At 45.0% G+C, this 24,545-nt stretch overlaps 1 protein-coding gene across 1 annotated transcript; it reads right to left on the bottom strand.

Annotated features, from left to right (window-relative positions):
• Window positions 1–2,387: 2,387 nt before the first annotated feature.
• Bsx (brain specific homeobox) lies at window positions 2,388–6,909 on the bottom strand. Its single transcript, XM_076924538.1, has 3 exons — window positions 6,521–6,909; window positions 4,471–4,667; window positions 2,388–3,534 (listed from the first exon to the last, which is right to left on the bottom strand). The coding sequence occupies exons 1-3, from the start codon at window positions 6,780–6,782 to the stop codon at window positions 3,295–3,297; spliced, it is 699 nt and encodes a 232-aa protein (XP_076780653.1). The 5' UTR covers window positions 6,783–6,909; the 3' UTR covers window positions 2,388–3,294.
• Between the last annotated feature and the right edge of the window lie 17,636 nt (window positions 6,910–24,545).

Genomic DNA, 24,545 nt, shown 5'->3' with positions numbered 1-24,545 from the left:
AGTTAAGCATGTCTTAGTGTGACAGTCAGACAACACTAAGCTGAGAAATATTACCGGAAGTCTTTCTCAGAAGCTTGAAATCAAGTCCTTCAAAATCACAATCTTCAGGACAAAAATAGGGTGGGGGGATCCCATTTGGGATTAGATGAGAAATTATTTACCTTCCTTGGCAACTCAAAGAGATTTGTTTCTTCAAAATCAGGTCCATGTGTCTTTCTAGAATGTAATAGACATAGGTTTGTTGCATGTATACTAGCAAGTGGAACTGGAACTGGGTAGAGGCAAAAGCCTGGTCCATTTCCATTTTCAGACTGTTGAGGACTTGATCTGGTTCAGAGGTCAAAAGCAAAACACTCAATTAAGACTAAATTGCATCTGTCTTTAAATGTCATCTCTGATCTGGAAGAAAGGAAGAAATGGGGGGGGGAGCAAGAAGAGCAGAAGAAAGGACAGGACTTTATTTACCACAATTCCAGGGTCGGGGGAAGGGCTGGTGAGAAAACTGTGTCTTGGTAATACATCTGGTTCTGCATTCAGAGTCCCCACTCCCACAGCCAGCCTTCCCAATATTAAAGAGCAGGGTGACTGAGTGGGGCATCATCCCAAGTAGGCGGTGCTCCTAAATCAGATCCGAGTTCCCAGGGCTCCAGACTCACTGTGCCCCAATCAGGAAGATCAATTCTTAAACTAGAAGCTTCTCTCTTTATCTGATTCTTCAAGACAAAAGCTCACGAAATGTCCCTACTCCATTCCTTATAGAGTAAGTAAGAGATAAATGCCCAGTGCTTCTCTCTCTCTCTCTCTCTCTCTCTCTCTCTCTCTCTCTCTCTCTCTCTCTCTCTCTCTCTCGTATTATTTCTTTTACTCACTTTAAAGGTTCTTTTCAAACCTTAGCGGTTGTCAGCAGGACTGGAACAATTTTAGCTTTTTTTTTTTTCCCCTTGGCTCCGTGTTCTCGTGTGAGAGCATCTTTCCCTTATTAACAAATCATTCTCCTTTAACCCAAGGTTTTTTTTTTTTTTCTGTTGGGTTATTGTTATTTTGTTGTTTTTGTTATTGTTGTTATTGTTGTTTTGTGTTGCATTTTCTGAAAAAAAAAATCCAAGCCTACAACTTTCTGTAAACTACTTCCTTTTAAAAGGTTCTGTGCAGCTGGAGGTAGAGGGCTTGCCTGGAGAGACTGGGTTTGAAGAAATCCTATCGTTATCTAAACAGAAGAGGGAAAAGTCTGAGCCTGGATTGGCAGCATCAGCCACAACAACACAAATTAAAGAAATGAGGATAGCATTCTAATAAAGCCACAGGGGCAAACTGCAAGCTAAGGCATTGGTACCAGAAAGTAAATAAACAGGAGAGAGCCAACAGAAAAAAGGGATCAGGGTCAAAGGAGATCAATTTGTCCCCACCTCCTCTGTTAGCTAGCCAGGATTTCATGGCTACAGTTCTCAACTTCCGCAGGCCTCAGTTTCCTGATCTGAGGGTCTAAGCCCCTTTGATTACAGAGCAGACCAAAGGCTACAGACACCTTGTTTCTTTTTTAAAGGTGGTGCTTTTGCTTCCAAAATGATGCGGAATAGCTAAAGCTCTTTCTGCCGCTTGATTGTTTGTTTGTTTGTTTTAGCATCGGTACATTTGCTACAGCCCTAGACTCAGAGTGTTCACCTAGAGGACTCTTTAGAATTCATCCCCTCGTTGGGGAAAAAAAAGAAAAACAAAAGAATAAAATGCAACGGGAACTCAAACCCTTGCAGTCTTGTAACTATTTATCTCTGGTCCCTAAGGGGAGGAACACGCCTGCTAAGTTCACTCCTTTCCAATCTTCCTGGGCTCTCAGATCTGAAAAACAGCCAGAAGCCGAGGCAGGTCGGAAGCCGAAGTCTCCTCCCCCAGGCTGTTCTGTTGGAGACGCCTCACAGAGTTCTTTAACATAGTTACACATTCCAAATGCCAAAGGCCCGGGTCCCTTCAGCGTTTTGCGGTGAAAAGGTACTGTTTGCGGTGACCTTCACGTGGATGAGATCCATTAATCTCCGTTAATCAAATGATTGAAAACAGGAAAGTCGGGGTCAGGGAGACGGAATCTGTTAAGGAAAGGTCCTTAGCCAAATTCATTTTCTACTGGGAATAAGAAACTGTCTGGGACGAGGGAGGTGACTCGACAACAAACGCTTCCCGGAAACCCAAGCTCTTTCTCATTTTTGCCCCACAAGTCCTTTATTAGCTAAATAGACTGCAGACCTAGTAAGAGAATAGAAGACCTTCGGGGCAAAGGAGAGGAGGGACGCGACGAGTGACAGCTTCAATGTCCACCACCCCCCCTCCCGCCCCCAACAGGTGCGCTCCCACTTCCCCTTTTGCCTTAATTCGGAAGGCGCTTGAGTGCGTTCGTCGCGAGCCTAAGCCTTGCTAAAACACTGCACGGAAGTGAGCGCGTCCACAAACAACCCGAGGACAATCACTTAAAAATCTCTGTAGTCTTTGGGACGTGGAAGGGTTGCGGGACGGGAGTGCAACACGTTCAGGAAGCAGACATCGCGCTGCAGTTGTTCTCTGCCCACGGTTCTGTGGCGAGCGGGGGGTTGTGGGAGCCTTCCGGCCACCAGCGCTACAAGCGCCCCGGGGACGCCGAGCGCACCGATGACTTTTGGGACACCAAGAGGATGGAAGCGCAGTCAGTAGAAGGGGTTCCCCTAAAGAGTTGAATTAGAGATGTGGGGGTCCCGATAGGGGTGCGAGCAGACGTCGTCAACTGCCGCCAACGACACAGTCAGGGCACTGAAGAATTTAAAGAATCCGATGTGGCTCTGCCTGGATCGCGGCATAATCCCCAGACACCTGGTCCCTTTCTTTATCTGTGGTCAACTGAACTGCTTTAGGGAGAGCGACCGCTTGGGTGGAGAGGACAAAGTGACAGAGCTGGGTGACAAGTGGCTGGTGAGGATGGAGGGGTTCTGCATTGTCAGCGCGTGGGGCCGGGGGCGCTCCGTTGAATTGTACGGCCTCTAGCCCAGCTGCTAGTTTGGGCAGCGACACTGGGCAGGTCCCGGGCGCTGAAGACGCGGGGCCGCAGGAACCAGCGATCAAGTTAGTGATCCCCGACGGGGACGCGTTGGACGGGGATCGGAGTCAGGGAAGGGAGTCGCTGGCGGCTGCAAGTTGATGAGTGAGTGCCTTTCGTTTTTCCAGCCCAGATCGCAGGAACAGTCTAGAGTCTCCGCGAGTCTTCCCTCCCGGGAAGAACCCGATCTGGCCCCGCGGCCTCCTCGCTCCTGTTTCCCTTCCCAGCCTGGCCACTCAGAGCACGTGAGGCCCTGAGCTGAGCTCGCCTTCGTCTCCAATGTCCACCTCGTCCTCCGGCTCGGTAAGCACAAAGGCACCGGCGGGCAGGCTCAGCCGAGCATCAGCGGGCGCGCCCTCGGGAGCACGGGGACTACCCTCGGGGCTCTCAGGCCCGTCTGCGGCTTTGGGTTCGTCTTGACTTTTCCTCAGCTGCTTTTTGTGCTTCATCCGCCGGTTCTGAAACCACGTTTTCACCTGATTTCGGAGAGACAAACAAGATCACATCATTCGTCACACAAACGGTGACTGAAAGATCTGAGTGATTGGTGGAGTTTAGAGGGGAAAAAAAGGCACTCTGTCTACTGAACTGAATTCGGTCCTACCGCCCGTGGTCGCCTCGCGTTTTGATTAAGTCACACATTGTCCCTTTAGGCTGAATTCTAGGAGAGACTGCTCCAGAAGAGCGGCAAGCGCTGTGTGCTTGGAGTCTCCTTTACTGTGATGAAGACATCTAAATCCCGGGTCCAACGGACCCGTGGATTGGAAGTCAAGAAAGAAAGGAAGGAAAGAAAGAAGAGAGAGAGAGAGAGAGAGAGAGAGAGAGAGAGAGAGAGAGAGAGAGAGAGAGAGAGAGAGACTTACACTACAGTGCGTGGGAGCCCTGGGGTACCCGGGAAGACTTGCTGCGGCAGGAGACACTGACCGAAATAAGACATAAGGGGGAAGCCGTGAGGAGGAGGAAGAGGAGCACCGAGTGGTGGTGTGAACTGGCAACCCACACACAGAGATTGAGGCAGGAAGATTGGGTTCTGGGCCAGCCTGGGCTACACAGTGAAAACCGTCTCCGGAAACAAAACAAAGAATAAATTGTTAAAGTTCCTCCACAAACAAGAACCTCTCTAACCCAGCTTGTCACACCCTTAGGAGAAAAGGTAGAGGGGAAATAAAAAGAATCACAGTGTGACTTGGAAGTGACAGCCGAATCAAAGTGATTTTTTTTTCCTCCCCAGCAGAGGCCAGTAGATAAATCTAATGTGAAAATTGGGTATAAGTTCTGTCGGATCTTCGGAACATCCTGAACAGCGAAGAGAGAGGATCATATTTACTTGGTCCTTCTGGAACTATTATTTCAGAGTTGAGGGGAGAAGAGCAGGACGCAGAATCCGGGACCTCCTCCCGGCTCCTGCTCACCTGAGTCTCAGAGAGGCTGAGAGCGGTAGCCAGCTCCACACGCTCCGGGGTCGACAGGTAGCGCTGGATTTCGAACCTTTTTTCCAGGCCGGAGAGCTGCGAGTCAGAAAACACCGTGCGAGCTTTGCGGCGGCGGCAGTGCTTCCCGGGCAGCTCCGCGTGCTGTGGATGAGGGAACAGCGCCGGGACCGGCATCCCTACAGAGACAAGAGCAGTCTGAAGGACAGAACCCGCATTCGCAGGAAGCAACCTCCATCCTCCCCGCTCCACCGCGTTCCGGTGCCCGGCGTTCACTCTCTCCTACTCTCCCCAAAGCTCCTGAAGCCCATCTCTCAGTAACCCTAGGACAGCAGGGAGATGAACCGCAAAATAATGCTTGGAGATCTTTTCCTAGAAGGCCATACCAAAATACAAATACTAAAAACAGCAAATAAAACAAAAGAAAAATAGATCGAAGATCTAGAAGCCCTTTTTAAAAACAAGAAATTATCTTCCTTGGGCAACTTTCTCAGAGCCTGCACGCACTCCCAGTTATCTGTTGGGCCTTGCAAACCTTGCTCGTAAAAGTCCGAAGCTGGACCAGGGTTGTCCACCTACAACCGAGTGCTGCGCTATGGTGTAAATAACTCAGCTCTAAAAAGCACTTTTTCCCGGTCGCACGCACCCTTCCAGCAACCAAATACAACAGCGTAAAAAACGCATAGCCAGAGAAATTGTGGCGCTGGCCCGTGACATTTCCTTGTCAGTAGCAGTGTCACCCAGGAGACCCTGATCCTAAATCCTTTCTTTCCGATCAGGAGAGCTGGAGCGCCTTTTTCTGGCGATCAGGGAAGGGTGCTCCCATTTCGCGACCCTTCTCGGATTTAAGCGGTGTTTTAAGCGCCCCAAGCATCCAGGCCTCTGACACCAGTGATCTGTTAATGCCCAGGAAAGGGGGGGGGGGGGGAATCAAGCTGTTTCAGCACCATGGATCTTGCCCAACGCCAGTGCTGGGAAAAGAGTCCGTTTTCAGCCTTCTGTCAAAACCAGGGAGCAATGCTGATCTCACCCGAGCCTTAAGACCTCCTCACTAGCCTAGCGCTTTTGAGTGGGTTTTACCGCCCTGCACTTTCAGCATTTTTTTCCCTGGATTTGAGTGCCTATATTTCATACATTGCCTGCTTCCCTTCCCTCAGCCCCCACTGGAACCAATTTACTACTGTGCTCAGCGCCTGGACTAGAAGAATTTCTCTCTATGACTGAGCTGGAAGTACAAGGGGAGAACGTGTTCGTGCAGACTGAAAGAAACAAATAAATGAACGCGACCCAGACATTCCCCGGCATGTCCAGGCCCAGTCTTACTTTACCAATCCTCCTTGCCATACAGTAAATTTAAAATACTTCAGCACCTGGTTCCAGAGACTCCAGCAACTGGGCCAGAACAAGGAAGCCAAGCAGACTGGCTATGAATTAAATGTTACAGACTGGAAGTGAAGGACATTCCAGAACTGAGAACCGAAGCTCTCTTCTGTCCTGAACCTTTCCTGACTACCCCCAGGCCCTCCTTCATTTCTATGTCTCCTCGCAGAATCCGCAAATGTTCCAGACCCAACCTAGCGGAAGAGAGCTGGCCAGGCGAAGCCTGTTCATTTCCCTCACCCCCACTCCCCCGCACTGGAAAGTTCAGTGGGATTTTCCTGGGACAAGATGGTTGAGGACCTCCTGAAGTGGTGGAAGTTTAGAAGTGGCCTTGAGGGATGAGCCAAAGTTGCCCGGAAGAATAGAAGTAAGACCAAACACTGCCCACCAGGAATATGGTCACGTCTATGTCTATCCACTCCCGCTGCCTCTGGCCAGACACAATCCCTGTCTAGTTACACAAACTGTGAAGTGACCAGAAACTGCTTCCCTCTGTTGGTGTGCTTCAAGGGAGCTCTCAGCCGTGTCCCTAACCTACTGCTACAGAAAGAGAAAGGCCACCGAGACGAATATAGTCTCTGCTCTGGGGGATGGAAAAAAAAAAAAAGATGAAGAAGCCCGCTCCCTACTCCTGGAGGCCTCTGTTACTTACCTGAGGTGGTCAGGAAATAAGGATGGTGGTGATCCCCCTTATGCAGGGGATGATGAGCGTGAGGGGTGAGGAGGGTGGGTGTGGGCATAAGGGGGTAGCCATAGTCTAGCAAAGGCACCCTAGAGGCCAGAGAGCTGGCAAAGTGGTCAGGGGCCACTTCCCTCAGCGGCTTCGGCTTGTGTAACAGAATGTCCTCGATGAAAAACGACGTGGGCCTCTGAGAAGATGCCGGATGGAGAGGGGAAGTGAAATTGAGATTCATCTTGCAGAGCGCCTGTCACACGGCGGCCTAGGGCCCGGACAAAGTGCAGGAAGCAAACAGCTTCCCGGCAGGCCTACTCAAGAGGCTGCACCTGCTCCTGATCGCCCAGGCTCAGATCCCCGGCAGCTCTACCAAGCTGGGCTATCCCCGGCGCTTGTCTTCTTGCCTCTCCAGCGCCGGGGTAGGTTGGTTCTGTGTGTTGGAGAATTGGCAGCTTGGAGAGGGGAGCCCGGAGAACCAATAGGGAGGCTGCAGAGGCAGAGGGGAGGGTGAGGTGGGCTCGGGGCGGGGCGGGATCTGTCCGCGGTGCTGAAAGCGTCTAGCCAAGCGGGGAGCGCTGAGCCCAAATGGGTTGGGTTCCTATAAGACTTCTCGACCCCAATTTCTACCCCTCCTCTGCAACGGGAAGAGCTGCTTCCCGTGTTCCGTCTTCTTAAAAGAAAATGAATTTTTTTTCACCGTTGTTTAACAACCTGCCTCTTAGAACACCAAAAGAGTCCCAACAGCGTAGGGATAAAGCACTTACTCAAGCGTCTGAGCCAGCTCGTTGTCTTTTAAAGAGTTTCTCGGTAATCGAAAGCAAAAGGAGAAGAGAAGTGAAGAAATGAAGATGAAGTCTGTCTGCTACACCAAGTTGCGAGAGTTAGATTAAATTGACAGCAGGGATGATTGAATTGTTGGGGGGGGGGGGGACAGGCGGACGATTTTTTCTCTGGAATTTAAGGAATGGATGGGGGGGTCTGTGTCTATCACCCACATGACATGGTCATTTTAAATCTGTTCATAGCAACCCTCCCTGTGCCACCCTTTTGGCTGCTCTTCTCTTCAGTCTTATGAGTCTCTGCTGTTTCTGCTACATCACCAGTTCCAGCCACTGCATTGGATTTTCTTCCCTACCTCTTTCCTCTGCCTCTTTTCTTACTCTTCCTTCCAATCTTCCCCCCCCCCCCCCGTTTGTCTTCTTCTAATCCGTCACATTTATTTCCCTGGAGTCAATTTGCTAAAATTAAGGTGATCATCTACAGAACAGCAGGAGTAATTTGGGCTCGTATCTCTGAAAATTGCTCTAATTATTGATGTTAAACTCGGGGAAATTAAAAGAAGCCACTTCTCTTCCATCTCCCCGTTTTTAAGCTCTAATTTGTTGATATCTAGTCGTCATCACAATTCCAATCACTACCGCTAATAGCAAAAGTGTTTTAACAGAGACTGAGTCCCCACAACCCATGCTATTAGATAATTAGTGGAGGTGCTGCAAAGTCAAGTGTTAATCCTCGGGGCGCTGCAGTAGGATCTGATCTAGCAGGTAGAACAAATTAATTACCAGAATCAATTAGGCCCCAAATTTCAGTGCTCCCGGAAGTAGAAGCGTCCTGCTCCACACGGACACACTGGTACGCAGATAGGGAAGGAAGCAGAGGAAGAAAGCATGGTAGCAGACAGGGAAAGGAGTAAATGAAGTCAGAACTGTTTCTCTTTGTCTGAGAGGGGACTTGTGTTTGAAAGTTTGTAAATAGTAGGAAGAGAAGACAGGAGAGGAGATGGCCACGGAAAGGAAAGACGGTAGACTTTACAGAAGTTCCCTAACCATCTTCCTGGTCAAGTTTCTGGGACTGAGGGAGATTAAAAAAAAATGTTAAAGGGGAACTGGGTGATGGTCCACGTATAAAGTCCACCCGCCTCTACTCGAAATGTGAATGTAGCAAGTGGACATCAATCATCCCTACCCAGCAAATGGATATCAATCTATTCTATCTCCAAACACAGGCTGGCAAACTATAGTAGGGCGGGTGTCTCACAGCCAGACTTTGTGGATGTCAGCTTCAGCCCTCGACCTAGGTTCCCAGCCACTGTACAGATCCTAACCCGGCCTCCGGGGGGCAGGCTTTCAACTTCTTTGGGTCAGGGAATAACTTATACCTTAGAAACAAGAAGAGACTGAATGTCACTTGGGAACGGGGTTAGTAGAAATGTCCTTGGGTGCCAGTCTTTGTACTGTGACACAGAGAACTCTCTTTTACACTCCTCAGATTGCCCGAGGAATCGCAGCGGGGAAGAAGAGAGTCAGACTGCCTTCTTGGTCCTTTGGTTTCTGACAGCCTGTATACCGGAAATAGACGCTGTATTCTCCACGCAGCCTGTGGCTCTCCCCAAGACAGAGCGGTCGAGGATTACGCCCAGGCTAACCTCGAGCAGAGCCAAGAAGGCGTTTTTCTCAGAAATCCGGCCGTCCTGCCTTTGCCTCTTTAGGTCGCTATAGGAACCTAAGAAGTTAAGAAAGGAGAAAGGAGCAGGACCTGGGGCGCTGACGTCTTTCCTTTTCCCATTAGCGCCGACAGCGAACAATGCTAAAAGGTTTGGATGAATACCGCTGCCAGACCCCTGGGGATTCTAAGGCAATCTCAGTGCCACCGCTACCCTTGTCCATGACAGAAGAGAGACCCGTTCTCCTAAGGTCCCAGACACACCCTAATAAAGGACACGGTGGGGCCTGAGCCCAGTGCGCCAAAAAGAGAGAAGCCCGGATAGGGGCGGTGTACATAGGTTAGTTCTCAAAAGGCTTTTTAGCCCTGTCCTGGCCTCTGGTTCCAGGCCTGACTATGTCCCAGACTCTTGAGGAAATCCTGAGGCACCGAATGCTGGAAAGTTTTCCCCACTGGCCGGGCTCTTGTGCAGAAACTCTGCGGGAAAACGCTAGAGTGACCCAAACCAACTCTGACGCAGTCCTACTGCGTTCTGAGGTGAATGCAGGGTGCAAGGTGTGCAGCCCCCTCTGGGTCCCAGTCCTGGCTTGTTCTAAGGTAACGGGGTGGTGGGTATTGCAAAGTGGGCAACTTCTCGGTGACAGCCATTTCGCTCTTTACCTTCCAAGTCCCCCTCTCTCAGGTCCAAGATGGCCTGGGTAACGAAGTCAGTGATAGATTTTAGATAAGAAGTAAATATTATGAACTGCATGGAAACCATGTAAAAAAAGGAAAAAGAAAACAAAAACAGATGTGCCATTGTCTGGCTTAACCCTGAAGCCTAGAACTGTGCTGGACAGTAAGAAAGCATGTGGCCCACACTGATTATTTTAAATTATATTTGTCAAATTATAAGGCACCTGCCTTTAATCTGAGCACTAAGAAAGCAAAGGAAGACAGATACCAGCGAGTTTAAGACCAGTCTAGTCTCATAGCTGGTTTCAGGATAGCCTCGGATACATAAAGAAATCCCATCTCAAAACAAGAACAAGTAAAACAGGGAAATATTTGTGTACTGTATTTAATCCCAATAATATCCCAAGTATCACTATTCAACATGTGATCAATATACATATTATTTGCATCTTTTTGTTTGTTTGTTAATTAGACAGTCTCATGTAGTCTAGATTGGCCTTGAACTCAATATGCAGCCAAGAATAACCTTGGATTCTTGATCTTCCCAAGTTCTGGGATTTCTGCTATGCACCATGCAAAGCTTCAAACGAAATCTTCAAACAGAAGTGTGTATTTTTCATTTACTGCAACCTGAACTCACAGTAGCTGTGTTTCAAGTGCCCTGTAGCCACACTAAATTCAGGACTACTGAACTGTACTGTACCTGTGTAACTCTCTGCCAGCCTCTCCTTTACTTCTTTTAAATGTAGACAGACACACAGGGGAAAGAAAAACCAGAAAGTGGAGATACCCAGAGTTCCTGAGTTCAACTCCCAGCAAACACAAGTGACTCACAGCCATCTGTAATGGGATCCAACGCCCTCTTCTGGTGTGTCTGAAAAGAGATAGTATACTCACATACATAAATAAATAAATAAATAAATAAATAAATAAATAAATAAATCTTTGAAAAAGAAAAGAAAATGGAAAACCAGAAAGCAGTTGCTGAGATCACTGCAACTTCTAATTATTGTGAGAATTCACTGAACACCTATTATTCAAAGGCTCCTTTCTCCAAGCCCTGGGAAATTTTATAAATGCATCCATAGTACATTTCTATATTATTTTATTCTCACTCACTTGGATAAAAAAAAAAAAAGTCTGTCACCCAGGACCAGCAAGCTGTAGCTGGTTTGGGTTGACATATAAATCCAGATACTATATACTGCCAAGAGTAAACCAACAACAACAATAATCAAGATCAAATGAGCTTCTGTCTCCCCATCTAGGATCCAATGTCATTACTGCTCGGGATTCAGCTGGAGAATCATTAATTTAAAGGGAGAAAAGACATGCTCTTCAGGGGATGGATAATTAAACAGCCCCCTCTCTCTTTCATGTCAGCCTCAGCTAAAACCCACATCTGAGATGGGACTTAGTTTCCCAAAAAGATGGTCCTATTGATGATCAAAGGAAGAATGGATTCCATTAGCCAAGTTGCCAGCAAAATAAAGGAGACGTGTGTTTCTGTGGGATCTGAGTAACACACTCCACTCATAACAGTTTGTATTCTATTGCTCGTCTGATTCAGCCTACCTTCTATCGGAGTACTTTATTTTAAAGTACTACAAAAGTGGATGACACGTCTGCAAAAAGAACTGGAGTCGCTGGCTGCTTCTAGCAAAATGCATCTTCAAAACAAACGCTTTTGCACGGGAAGTGAGGATGTGAACCCTCATGAGAAACACATTCAAAGATGTGATATGGAAAACCCCGGCATTTCTAACATGACAAAGACTAGATCCGCCCAGTTTGCTCACTGGGGAGTGGGACAACCCGTAGGACTAAATCTTCCATCTCCCTCCTGAAGTTTGCTATGCTGTCTTTGGGCATCTCAAATTAAAACATGCTTCACGATCTGTTAGAAAAGGGGGCTTGGAAGGGAGAATTCAGTTTTAAATACAAGAGACCTGATCTCGTGTCTTAACTCTCCGAAAGATACACAGTGAAGTGAGAATGTTCTTTAGTCTGTCTCTTTTTATTATCTCTGCATTTCTCCATCAGAATCTGAAAGAGTAACCAAATATACTACTGAGGGGCAGGCATTAGTGAGCTAAAGAAAAGAAAAGAAAGATAGAAAAGAAAAGGCAGATGATAGTGGTACACACCTTTAATCCCAACACTCAGGAGGCAGAGGCAGGAAGATCTCTACAAGTCTGAGGCCAACCTGGTCTTCAGAGTGGGTTCCAGAGCAGCCATGGCTCCACAGAAAAAGCCTGTCTTGAAAGGAGGACAGGTGCTTTTATATACACACTATTATATATATACCATTATATTATGGTGTATATTATATAGTAAAGGCATGATGGTGCACTTAGGAGGTAAAGACAGAAGTACGAGAACTTTTAAGGCCAGCCTCAGATCGCTAGTGAGCTTGAGACCAGCCTGGATTTGATGAGACTCTGTCTCAAGAAAGCACAACTGAGTTCTGCAAACAGATTTCACAAGACAAACTGGTAATCACATTACTAAGTTATACAGGTATTGTTCTTTAAAAAAAGATTTCATTATTTTTAATTATGCATTTAATTATGAGTACCGGAGGGTGCCTGAGGTCTCAGCTCCTCCTGGGCTAGGCTTACAGGCAGTTGTGAGCCATGCCATGTGGGTGCTGGGAACAGAATTCTGGCCCTCTGCAAAAACAGTTTGGGCTCTTAACACTGAGCCATCTCTCTAACCCTAAGTTACACAAGTCTTTGGAAACAAATGGCAGGGCTTATACTCCTTATTTCATTGGATTTGCATGATATATATGCATTCAATATATTGTATATTATATATAATATATTATCATATTATATAATATATAAAATTCTATTATTAGAATCAAAAATGAGCTTGTGAACATTCCCCCAAAGAGATTCATGCCTGGAGACAGACATTTGTCACATTTTTTTTAATGTTTAGTGTTAAATACTATTCATAAAGCCAAGTTGATTTTTGTTCCCTTAACTCTTGTTGATACTAAGTGAAGGAAGGAAATATAGGTCTTGTCACTCTAAAAGGATAATATTGAATTTGTTTTCCAATGACCACCAATATATATATATATATTCCTAAAGTGGGGAGCAGAAGGAAAAATATTGAAAGAGCATTGTTTAATAAAACTAACAATTTTAAACATAGGCAGGAGTGATGTCATACGCCTTTAATCTCAGAACTTCAGAGGTAGAAGCAAGTGGATCTCTATGGGTTCGAGGCCAGCGTGGTCTACTTAGTGAATTCCAGGGCAGCCAAAGCTACTTAGAGAGAAGTTGTCTCAAAACCAATCAACCAACCAGTCAATAGATAAATAAATACAGTTAAAACAAGAAAGGGCATTCTGCCTGTGACATAAAAATTTAGAAGCCATTAAAAAACAATAACATTAGTTGTGTTAGTTTTTTTTTTTAATCTACATAGCAAAATTAATCTTAAACAACATAAAAAAGGTAAGTCACAAACTGGAAGAAAATGTTTTTGATTCATCAGACATCAGGGTGTTTTACTACATGTAAATCCCTATGAGTCATTAGAAAAATAAAGATATATATGTGTTGTGTTGTGTTTTTTTTTTTGAAACAGGGGACCTTCTATGTATCTCAAATTGGTCTTGAACTCACTCTCAAACTCTCAATCCACCTGCCTCAGTTCCCTAATTGCTGAAGTCACAAATATGTGCTACCATTCTTGGCTCAAGCCTACTTTTGAAATTTTTTATTTTTAATTATGTGCACATGTACATGTGAGTGCAGGTGTGTCAAAAACTAGAACAGGACATCAAATCCCCTAGAATAACAGTGGCTGTAAGTCTCCAAACATGAGATTGAACTCAGGTCTTCTGGAAGAGCAGTATGTACTCTTAACCTCTGAGCCATCTCTGCAGACAAATAGTATAATTTTAAAATGAAAGTTCTCTCTCTCTCTCTCTCTCTCTCTCTCTCTCTCTCACACACACACACACACACACACACACACACACTTGAAACATTTGAAAAGATAAAAAACAAGAATAATATTGGCCAGTTATGATGGCACATTCTTGTAAACCCAATATTTAAGAGGCTAAGACCGGTAGACTGTGAATTTGAGGCGAATCTGAGCTACTTAGTAAAATTCTACCTCAAAAAAGAAAAGAAGGAAGGAAGGAAGAGAAAGTAAGAGAGAAAGAAAGAAAGAAAGAAAGACTTAAAATGAAATTAAAATAATAAAGTCAGTTTGATGACTGAGAAAAATCTTCCATCTACATTTTTCAAAAAAATAAATAAATAAACCTACCTTTAAAAAAAAGCCAAGCAAGCATACATTTACTTTGCTGGGAGGAGACTCTCTTGTGGTGGTCAAATGACATCTTTTAAGAGTCAGTTTTCTCCCTCTACCCTGTGGAGCCCGAGAGGAGAGCTCTGGTAGTCAGGTGTGCTGGACAGCAAGTGCATTTACGCACCAAGCTATCTTGCCAGCCCTCATCTATTGAATTTGCAGAATCAGCTCAAGAATTCTGTTGATGAATCTCTGTGGAATGCTTACTTTCTTGCATTCATCCACAAAAAATCTTTTATGAAGAACGACTTGATAATATCAAAGTTATCAATTCCCATTGGAATTTACTCACCATCTGTGGACCGCAAACCATAGCTAAATTACAGAAGCCTGAATAAAAAGAATTTAAGATACATGGATAAATGAAGAAAAAGAAACCAAGCACCAAATATGAACTTCCTTTTTCAAGGAGAGGCAGAGGAAAAAACAAATTTGATTACCTGTACCCGTATCACTTGGAAACATGCCCAAGACACATTAGTGGCCTCCAGTGACCAACATAGGTGCTGGGGACCTGGTAAAGCTTGTTTCCCCCTGACCCTTTGGACCTTATAAATACAAAACATACAAATACAAATGTATTTTTAAAAGAAAAAAATTAAAATTTCAAAAGTAAAAACACAGAAAAGGTATTATTTTATTTTTACGTAAATATCCAAATCAAAATGTAGTATATTTTGTATTATAATGTTTATTTCAGCTACGTAAATTATTGATCCCGGGAGTTGTGGTTAACTAAACCTATATTCCTTAGTAAGAATCATGCAATTCTTGCTTTCATATTCATTAGGTGTGACTTCAGAGAGCTAACACCGTCCTACCCCCAAATACCACTAATAATATATTAGAAATAATTATATATTAGAAACAATACCACTGAAAGGTTTTACAATGGGCATGGTAGTATAATCCCAGCACTCGAGCAGTAGAGGCAAGGCGGATCATCTTCAGTTGTAGCGGGATAGCATCCCCCTACATTTGCATAAAGCTCAGCGATTGGGCTGTATGAGCGGTGGGCGGAGTGAGGAGGAGGAGGAGAAGGAAGAGGAGGAGCAGGGAGGCAGAGATGTAGGAGCCACGGAGAGCCACTCATGTATCAACAGCAGTCCTGGGTAACAACTTATATTTAGGTTAGTTAATTGGTTAACACTTCTAATTGTGGAGGCATCTTGTTTATTGAGCATCATCAAACTTATAAAGCCTTTGGATAATCTTTAAACATTAGAGTCTCATTTCTACCGGGTACTGCGTGGATGGTCTGGGCTCAGCCAAGCATTGTGGAGACAGTCTGGCAGACTGGCAGAGCCATCTCCCACGCTGGCGTCTCGTGGGTGGCAGGGCTGGTGCTTCTGGCTTGCCTGAGCCAAGCAACAGTGAGAATACACGGCCGCTCATGGCCTCAGGTTTTGCCTAGTTGGGAAGATGGTGGCCTCATACCACAAGACAGATCGGGTGCTGCTGTTATAAATATTACCTTTAATATTCAGTTGAATAGCAAGTTCCAGGCCAACCTGGGCTATGTGAAACACTACCAATAATAATAATAATAATAATTTTATTACCCTGGTAACTCTTTGGCTATAGGATGAGTTTTTTGCATTTGTATTATACAACATATTTCTATTCTGCCTTCTCACTTGAATTCCATAACTCTTATATTATTTTACAGATCATGAAACATAAGAATCCCTTGGGAATAGTTGTGTCCTCAAGATCACATGGCTAGTTTATTTTTAAAATGTGTAATTATTATTGTGTGTGTGCCCATGCAAGTGTGCATGAATTCTGTGTGTGGGGGTGGGGCACCCAAGCCAGAAGGAGCATGCTGAGGTCAGAGAACTATTTAATTGTGTTGGTTCTCTCACATTGACATAGGTTCCTGAGCTCTGGGGCCAGAATTCAAGCCTTCAGGCAAGCACTATTATCTTTTGAGACGCTCTCTAGTCGAGACCACACTGCTTGTAGGCCAGAATTTGAACTCAGCTTGCCCTTAGAGTCTCTGATTCTGTTATTAATTATATTACCTTTAAAAAAAAAAATAAACACCTAAAGCAATAACAGAGTCTGCTTGTTTCCAAGCTCTGGTAAAATCAGAAACCTTAGACATTGATTTAAGAGGCTGGTCTCCAAATTCTGCTCCTCGTTGGATTTAAACACTCATAATGAAAAAACTCAAAGGGGGATTTTCACTCGAGTCTCAGGACGTCGTCCACCCAAAAACTCACGAGAGACCAGCTTGCTGCAAATACATGAGGCAGTATAATATCAGAGATCTGGGCCAGTCCATATCTCCATATCTCACATAGGGGATACAGGGACTGACCCCCAGCTCACAGGATTAGGACTTTTTATAGGCAAGGGGTGGGGGGAATGGGAGATTTTTACATGGGTATACCTGATTGGTTGTTTTACATCAGCAGGCTGTTCTGGTCGAGGCGGCAGAGGGCAGTTCCTGCAGGTGGAAGCTTATCTAAGTTAGCATAGTATCGAGTTAAACTTAAATTGCAGTTTCTTGGACCTTGAGAAGACCTCAAAGGGGAGGGGGAAAGGGTTTGGAGGAACACCAGATGGCCCATAACTCATTTAGACATATCTCTGTTCTTCTAAGAATGTCCTTGTATACTTTTTATCTTTTTCATGGTCAGTCAGCTTCTGGAGGGCTCTACAGGCCCCTATCCTTGTCCTATAACTTTATATTTTCTGTAACTAATTAACTGAGCCCCAAAACTGCTGACGGGCATTTTAAACTATTTAGGTTAGGAAAAAGAATCACAGGGCCCTGTTATTTTATTAGTTTGGGCCTATTTCAAAGTTTTATTTCAATAACTGTGGTGGTTTCGATAGGTATGACTCCCATAGACTTGTATTCGAATGCTTGGTCCGTAGGGAGTGTCACTGTTAGGAGGCTTCATAGGAAGTGGCACTATTTGGCCTTGTTGGAGGAAGTATATCACTGTAGGGGCGGGCTTTGAGGTCTCTTATGCTCAAGCTATGTCCAGTGTGGCCCACAGTCTCCTTCTGCTGCCCTGGGATCAAGATGTTGAACTCTTGGCTCCTCCAACAGCGTGTCTGTACGCACACTGCCACTGCTTCCCACTGCGATGATAATGGACTGAACCTCTGAAACTATAAGCCAGGCCCAATTTAAATGTTTTACTTTACAAGAGGTGCCTTGATCAGGGTGGCTCTTTATGGTGATAAAATCCAAAATAAGACAGAAGAGGTACTAGGGACTGGGGTATTGCTTTTGTTTGGAGGAATGTGAATTTTGAAACATCGGATTAGGAAAGCAATGGAATTGGGGCTTCATGGGTCATCCCAGCAGGAACATGGAAGACAGCGGTGCTGAGGGTGATTTGAATTGTGAGGGTCTGGCTCAAGAGATTTCAGAGAGGGATTTTAGTGTGCTGCCTAGAGATCACTCTTGAGATGTTTTGGTAAAGAATATAGCTGCCCCCCCCATCCTCCCCCCCCCCAAAATGTGCCTGAGGCTAACCTGAAGAGTTTTGGATTAATTGCATCTGCAGAGAGGATTACAAAACAGCCTAGTGTGGTCATTAGTGGCCGTGCTTATAAAGATCTATAATGAAAAGGAGGGCACTAAGCAAGGAAAGTTACAAAATGTGCAATTTGAGAAGAAAGGGGGCACCAGGAAGAAGGAAGCTAAACCCTGTGTTCAAGGAGATAAGTAGATTAAAGAAAAGCCAGATGTTAAGTGGAATAAAGGGAGTGGTGACCTGGGGGCAGGGGGAAGACCCCACCCAGCTAAGCTTCCAACTTGTGAAAAGGAATTAAAGAAACGGTTAGATCCAGGTGTGGTGGTGCACACCTTTAATCCCAGCACTCAGGAGACAGAGCCATGTAGATCTCTGAGTTAAAGGCCAGCCTGGTCTACAGAGCAAGTTCCAGGACAGCCAAGCTTAGGCAGTGAAGGAGACCATCAAAAACAGAAAGCTGGTGCAACTGAACAAGGGGCCCATGTTTCACCCTCAGCAAGCAGTAGAATTTGTCAGCTTTGGCCACATGGCTCTGGCTTTACAGTCAAGGATAGAAGAAAGAGGTTATGGAACCACCCTCCGTGACTAAGGAAAGTCACTGAGGCCACACTGAGGTGTGTGGCAGTGCTGTTTTTGCATGGACGCTTAGAAAGGCCATTGTGTGAAGCTGAGAAGGTGAAGCCTGGATTCCCTTGGTGCCTCCATGATGTTAGAGATGCCAGAGCCCTGGGATAGCTGCTGAGGAAAGCTGCAAACAGAGAGTGGAACCAGCCTAGGAGAGAGCAGTGTGTTGCAGTCAACAAAGCAGAAAGAAGTTGGAGATCTGAAGGATGTTTTGACGTCAGACATGGAGATGCCGAGTTTGGAGTTTGCCCAGCTGATGTCGGTTGGTCTTGCCTTGGTCCGGTATTTCCTTACTCTCTCCTCCATTTTGAATCTGTAGTGTATGTCTTGTGCCATTGTATGTTGGACGTTTGTGATTTTTTTTTAATTTTGATTTTATAGGGGATTACAGTTAAGAGATTGCACGAATCTTAGAAGAGGCATTGAACCTTGAACTTTTAAACATTATTGAGACTGTGATAGACTATGGGGACTTTTGAAATTATGTCATAGCTACATAGGGACCAGGGAGTGGAATGTGGTGGCTTGAATAGGTATGGCCCCCATAGACTCATATATTTGAATCTTTGGACAACAGGGAGTCAAAACAAGATGTCACCTTGTTGAGTGGGTGTGGTCTTGTTGGTGGGTGTGGCTTGTTAGTGGGTGTGGCTTGTTGAGTGGGTGTGGCTTGTTGAGTGGGTGTGGCTTGTTGGTGGGTGTGGCTTGTTGGTGGGTGTGGCTTGTTGGTGGGTGTGGCTTGTTGGAGGAAGTATGTTACTACGAGGGTGGACTTTGAGGTCTTCTATTCTCAAGCTACACCTAGTGCGGCACAGTCTCCTGTAGAACTCTTGGCTCCTCCAGCACCATGTCTATCTGCACACTGCCATGCTTCCCGCCATGACGATAACGGACTAAACCTCTGAAACTGTGAGCCAGGCCCAATGAAATGTTTTACTTTATATAGTTGCCTTGGTCATGGTGTTCCTTCATAGCAATAAAACCCAAACTAAGACAATAACATAATCTGTAGTTGTTAGAACCCAAAGGAGTAGAGAACATGTGAAGATCGGAATGTATGGTGTGTGTGTGTGTGTGTGTATACATGTGTACTTTTGTTTACCTTGGATGATAATGAAAGTATTACTAGTGCTTAACAAACCAAGATTTGGAGTCAGACTTAGTAAGAGATTGGTTCCATCACCGTTATGCACTACCCATATGACCCAGGGAATTTCGTTTGCCCTCTATGACCTATTACCTTCATCTACAGAATTGAGATGATGATATTTCATACCTCAAAGGACAGTTTTGAAGAGCAGCCAAGGTCATGTATATAAAAGCATTTTTTCAGTGCTCAGCTAATATGCAATGGGTGCTGCTGGGGTTGGAGGGTGAAGAGGTGGTAGTGTCAGCTCTGATGATGGTGGGCTTTGCAGCTTATAAAAACAAGTCTCATTAGACATGTTAGTACTTGCCTATAATCCCAAGAATAGGGCCCTGAGGTGGGAGAAAAGTGAGTTCAAGGCCAGCCTAGGCTACATAACAGACTATCTTAGTAAAACAGAAAGAAAGGAAAGCAGACAATAAGATCAACATCAAGTCTGTTCCTTCGTGGGTGTGAAAGAGGGAAACTAATAAGACAAAGAACATTTCCTGGTTGTCTACCTTACACCATGCTCCGTGCGGAGCAGTTAAGAGACACAAGGTGGGAAAAATACAGGGAACCAAAAAAACAAACAAAACAGAACAAATAAAAGGCTAAGCTGTGCTTCGAATTCACACACATGCACCCCAAACATGCAAGAGTCATAATCAAAACCAAGACCTCTCTGTGCCCTAAATAAAGTGATGCAAATCCAGTTGGTTTTGTGATTCAGTTAGGAAAAAAAATGTGCTTTCTGCAGCAACTATCTGCAAATGTTTGCTGAGAATAGGCCTCGGAGAAGACACGGGGATGGCTTTTCTTACAAGGACATATCCTACTACCAAGGTATCGTAAGTACCTTATGGACTGTAAATTTAGCATTTTCCAGTCCACAGTATTGGATCCTTCCAAAATAGAACACAAACGCTCCCTGACTGGATGTTGGGTTATTTGACAGTTACCAGATTAAAGAATAATTTTCTGTTTGTTCCATTCCTAGAGCACTCTGTACAGCCTGCAGGACGAGAGCTGTCTGTCTCAGGCGGCCCAGGTACTCTGAGCCTAGGCTTACTGAGGCACCTCTGGGCAGGTAGGCCAGCCTGACAATGCCTTTCAGCAATCCTTACTGCTTCTATGTGCATGGGTAGGGAGGGGCCTCATGTATCTGTTCAGTTTCAGGGACTTCCTTTTCTTTACTTCCTGGGTTTAAAGAGCTTCCCTATAGTGGAACGTCTCAGAGGAAACTGCTACACAGCTTATTGTAGGAAGTATTTTGGGGTTGATTATGTAAAGCTTTAAAAACTGTCTGGAAATATGAAACCTGGTGAATACCAAGGACAATAGCTTCTGTCAGGCATCTGGTACTTTATATTTAATCACTAATCCAGGCTGCAGAGTAACACAATTAATTTAGTTTCATATTTCAAGGAACTGAAAGCCAGAGAGTTGCCTTGTAAAACCTCCAGCTAGTTAGGGGCAGAAGAAGATTCAAAGAAAGGCTTATACAGGCCAAGGGACCAGACTTTTTTTTTATAGAATCATGTTTTTGTTTATATTAAGAAGTAAATTATTGTTCTTGCTTTATGTTTTGAAATTTTATTTAAATTATATATTAAGCATAGTGAGTCTGGAGCATGGACTTGGGCATAAAAGGACTGGGAAGATGTGGGATTATGGAGTAGAGTTGGTTCTAGCTCACGCCAGGGCTCACAAGTGGGATGAAACATAGTTTGCTTGCAGGACACTGAGATTAACATAACCGCATGAGATATTTCAGGCAGTATTTGAAGTATGACTGTGTCTTTGAAAGATCATCAGAGACAGATCTAATTATGAGGAGAAAAGGGTATTGGGGATAGATAATGAAGGTTATTTAAGGAGATTGGTGTACCCATATGTATTACTTGAGATTCTCCAGAGTCACAGAACTTATGAAATGAATTTCTGTCTGTCTGTCTGTCTGTCTGTGTATGTATGTATGTATGTGTGTATATATTTGTGTGTGTGTGTGTGTGTGTGTAAGAAACTTAGAGTGACAAGATTAGTAAAACCTTAAAGCCTTAGAGATTTCTCTTCATGGTAGTCTTTGTCATACAAATAGTTTCTAGAGAAGGTGATTAAAACCAGAGTCTGAATCCAGTGAGGTGTTAGCATCCCATGACTGAGTCCCAAAGGTAGTGGACCCTAGCAGAGACATATCAGTCCCGGTCAGAACTACAGTATCTCCAGTCACGGAAACTGTGAAGTCCTGGGCATTCACTTACTCATTCATCCTACGACCTGGATTTACTGAGTGTTACTACATACTGCGCACCACTGGGGCACTACGGAAAACTCTAACCCAAGCTCCTGGGACGTTGTATGATTGTGCTGTTAAGCAGGTATGGTGGCTTGAATAAAAATGGCCCCCACAGATTCAGGGAGTAGCACTATCAGGAGGTGTGGCCTTGGAGGAAGTTTGACTCGTTCTCCTCTCCAGCTGCTTGCAGAACTCTCAGCTCCTCCTGCACCATGCCTGGCTGTTCACCGCCATGCTGCCCACCATGATATAATGGACCAAACCTCTGAACTGTTAGATAGCCCCAACTAAATGTTTTCCTTTATTAGAGTTGTCATGATCATGACGTCTCTTCACAGTGATAGAAACCCAAACTAAGACAATGGGGAAGCTGAAGTTCGAATTCTACATTTTGCTCAACAGATTACTTACTATTTCATCAATCGAAGCCTAAACTTCAGCTAGCAGCTCAAACCAAAGGTCTGCCTTGGCACACCTAAACAGGAGAGAACCTGATTCTGTTAGGATCTTAACCAGTCTACCTATAAAGTGTTTGGACCCAAGCCAGGTGTGGTGGTACCCATCCATCATCCTAGCACTCCAGATACTGATGAGGAGAGTGATGAGTTCAAGGCCAGCCTGGATTACATACATGATCCTCAGAAACCAGAAGACTCCTCCCAACCCCCCCCCCCCATCTCAAAAACAAAACAGAAAAGGATTTGCACTGAAATGTTTAATCTTAATTAAACAACGGCTAGACCCAAGTTCAGGTTATTAGAGAACTCACGAAAGGCTGAAGAACAAAATAAACTCTACTGTATGGAAGCAGCCTGACACATTCGGGAGGTCCGATACCCACTGGGGAATTTCTGTACTCCTTCAACCAGGGATGAAGAAAAAAGAAACACAGTGAGGACTAGGGACCTAAGAGCTCAAGTCAAGGGGACTGTCTTAGAGTTCTATTGCTGTGAAGAGACACCATGACCACAGCAACTCTCATAAAGGAAGACATTTAGCTGGGGCTGACTTACAAGCTCAGAGGTTCCGTTCATTATTGTCTTGGCAGGAAGCATGGTAACACGCAGGCAGACATGGTGCTGGAGAGGTAGCTGAGAGGTCTTCCTCTAGATTGGCAGGCAGCAGGAGAATGACACTGGGCTTGGCTTGATCTTCTTAGACCTCACAGCCCATACCCTGTGACACATGTCCTCCCACATGGTCACATCTAAAACTGCCACTCCCTGTGAGAATATGGGGGTCACTTTCATTGAAATGGCTACAGGTGGCGAGATGGCTCGGTGGGTAAGGGTGCTTGTCACCAAGTCGGAAGACCTAAGTTTGATTTTAGGGAGTGGGGAGAACCAACTCCTGTAAATTACCCAATGACCTCCACACATACAGAGGCACAAACGTACACACACACACATACATAAGATTAAAAGATTTTTTTTTAAAGATTTATTTTATGTATAAGTACACTGTAGCTGTCTTCAGACACACCAGAAGAGGGCATTGAATCCCATTACAGATGGTTGTGAGCCACCATGTGGTTGCTGGGAATTGAACTCAGGACCTCTGGAAGAGCAGTTAGTGCTCTTAACCACTGAGCCATCTCTCCAGCCCCAAGATTTTTTTAAAAAAAAATAAGAGATAAGTCACACACAACTATGGTCCTTACACTGGACCCTGCTTTGAACCAACCAACCAGGAAATGACAAAGGATGATTTTAAGAATTGGAAATTTTTGGACTGGAGAGATGGCTCAGCCATTAAAGGCTAGGTTCACAACCAAAAAATATAAGAACGGGAATATTTTAATATGAATGACATATAAACTGATACTTGGAAGTGGTCAATTTAGGAGCAGTCATTTATGTTGGGTGTGATAATAGCATGGTCTGTCTTAGTTTGGGTTTTATTACTGTGAAGAGACGCCATTATTAAGGTCTCTTATAGAGACAAACATTTAAATGCGTCTGGCTTACAGTTTCAGAGGTTCAGTCCATTATCATCACGGTGGGAAGCATGGCAGCATCCAGGCAGACATGGTGCTGGAAGAGCCAAGAGTTCTACATCTTGATCTGAAGGCAGCCAGGAGGGATCTATCTTCCTCAGTGGGCAGAGCCTCAGCACAGAAGGCGTCCAAGCCCACCTCCAAGGCCACAATAACACGCTTCCTCCAACAAGGCCACGCCTACTCTAGCAAGGCCACACCTCCTAATAGAGCTACTCCCTATGGGCCAAGCTTTCAAATCTATGAATCTATGAGGGCATTCCTATTCGAACCACCACAGTCCTCATATACGAAACGGCATTGTTTTCAGAGACTTGGCCACAGCACCCAGTTAGGTTAATTGGTATAGACCATGAGATTCTTTTAATTTGGGGGCGGGAGAGGGCGCGGCTGGAGGGGCGAGACTGGATTTCTCTGTGCAGCCCTGGCCTGGAACTCACTCTGTAGACCAGGTTGGCCTTAAAGTCAGAGATCTGCCTCTGTCTCCTGTGTGCTGGGACTAAAGGTGTGCACCACCACTAAGCATGTGTTCAAGGCCCACTAGTCACAGGATAAAATTTGGGAACATATCTGTATCCTATTAATCCCTGCCCTCGAGAGTCAGAAGCAGGAAGATCTCGGTGAGTCCAAGGCCGGCTTGGCCTGCATAGAGAGTTCCAGGCCAGCCAAGGCTACAATAAACAAAGAAAAAAATATGACGGGCACAGGGCTAGAGAGTCTAGCACACTAGTAGATGTAGTATAGGCTGTGCCTGGCTTAAATGAGACCCTGGGTTAAATCCACAATAGTGTTGGGAAAAGGATGGAAGGAAGGGGAGGAGAGTAAGGAGACGGACAGACAGACAAGCAGGCAGGCAGGCAGGCAGGCAGGCAGGCAGGCAAGCGGAGAGATTCTTAAATACAGTGGAACTTCACTGTGTCTGAATAAATAAACCTCAGGACAGAGGATTGATAACTGTTATACTTTAATGTGAATAATAATGTTCAATCACAAAAGTTAAACAA

This window comes from Arvicanthis niloticus, chromosome 26 (genome assembly GCF_011762505.2).
Source record: "Arvicanthis niloticus isolate mArvNil1 chromosome 26, mArvNil1.pat.X, whole genome shotgun sequence".
In the NCBI taxonomy this organism is placed as follows: domain Eukaryota; kingdom Metazoa; phylum Chordata; class Mammalia; order Rodentia; family Muridae; genus Arvicanthis; species Arvicanthis niloticus.
Note: the sequence above shows the minus strand (reverse complement) of the source record. Positions and strands in the feature narration are given on the sequence as shown.

Coding starts and splice junctions, on each gene's coding strand:
- Bsx (XM_076924538.1), bottom strand. CDS start 6,782: ATGAATCTCAATTTCACTTCCCCTCTCCATCCGGCATCTTCTCAGAGG. Junction 4,668..6,520: donor TTATTTCCTGACCACCTCAG/GTAAGTAACAGA, acceptor TTGTCTCTGTAG/GGATGCCGGTCCCGGCGCTG. Junction 3,535..4,470: donor TCAGCCTCTCTGAGACTCAG/GTGAGCAGGAGC, acceptor CTCCGAAATCAG/GTGAAAACGTGGTTTCAGAA.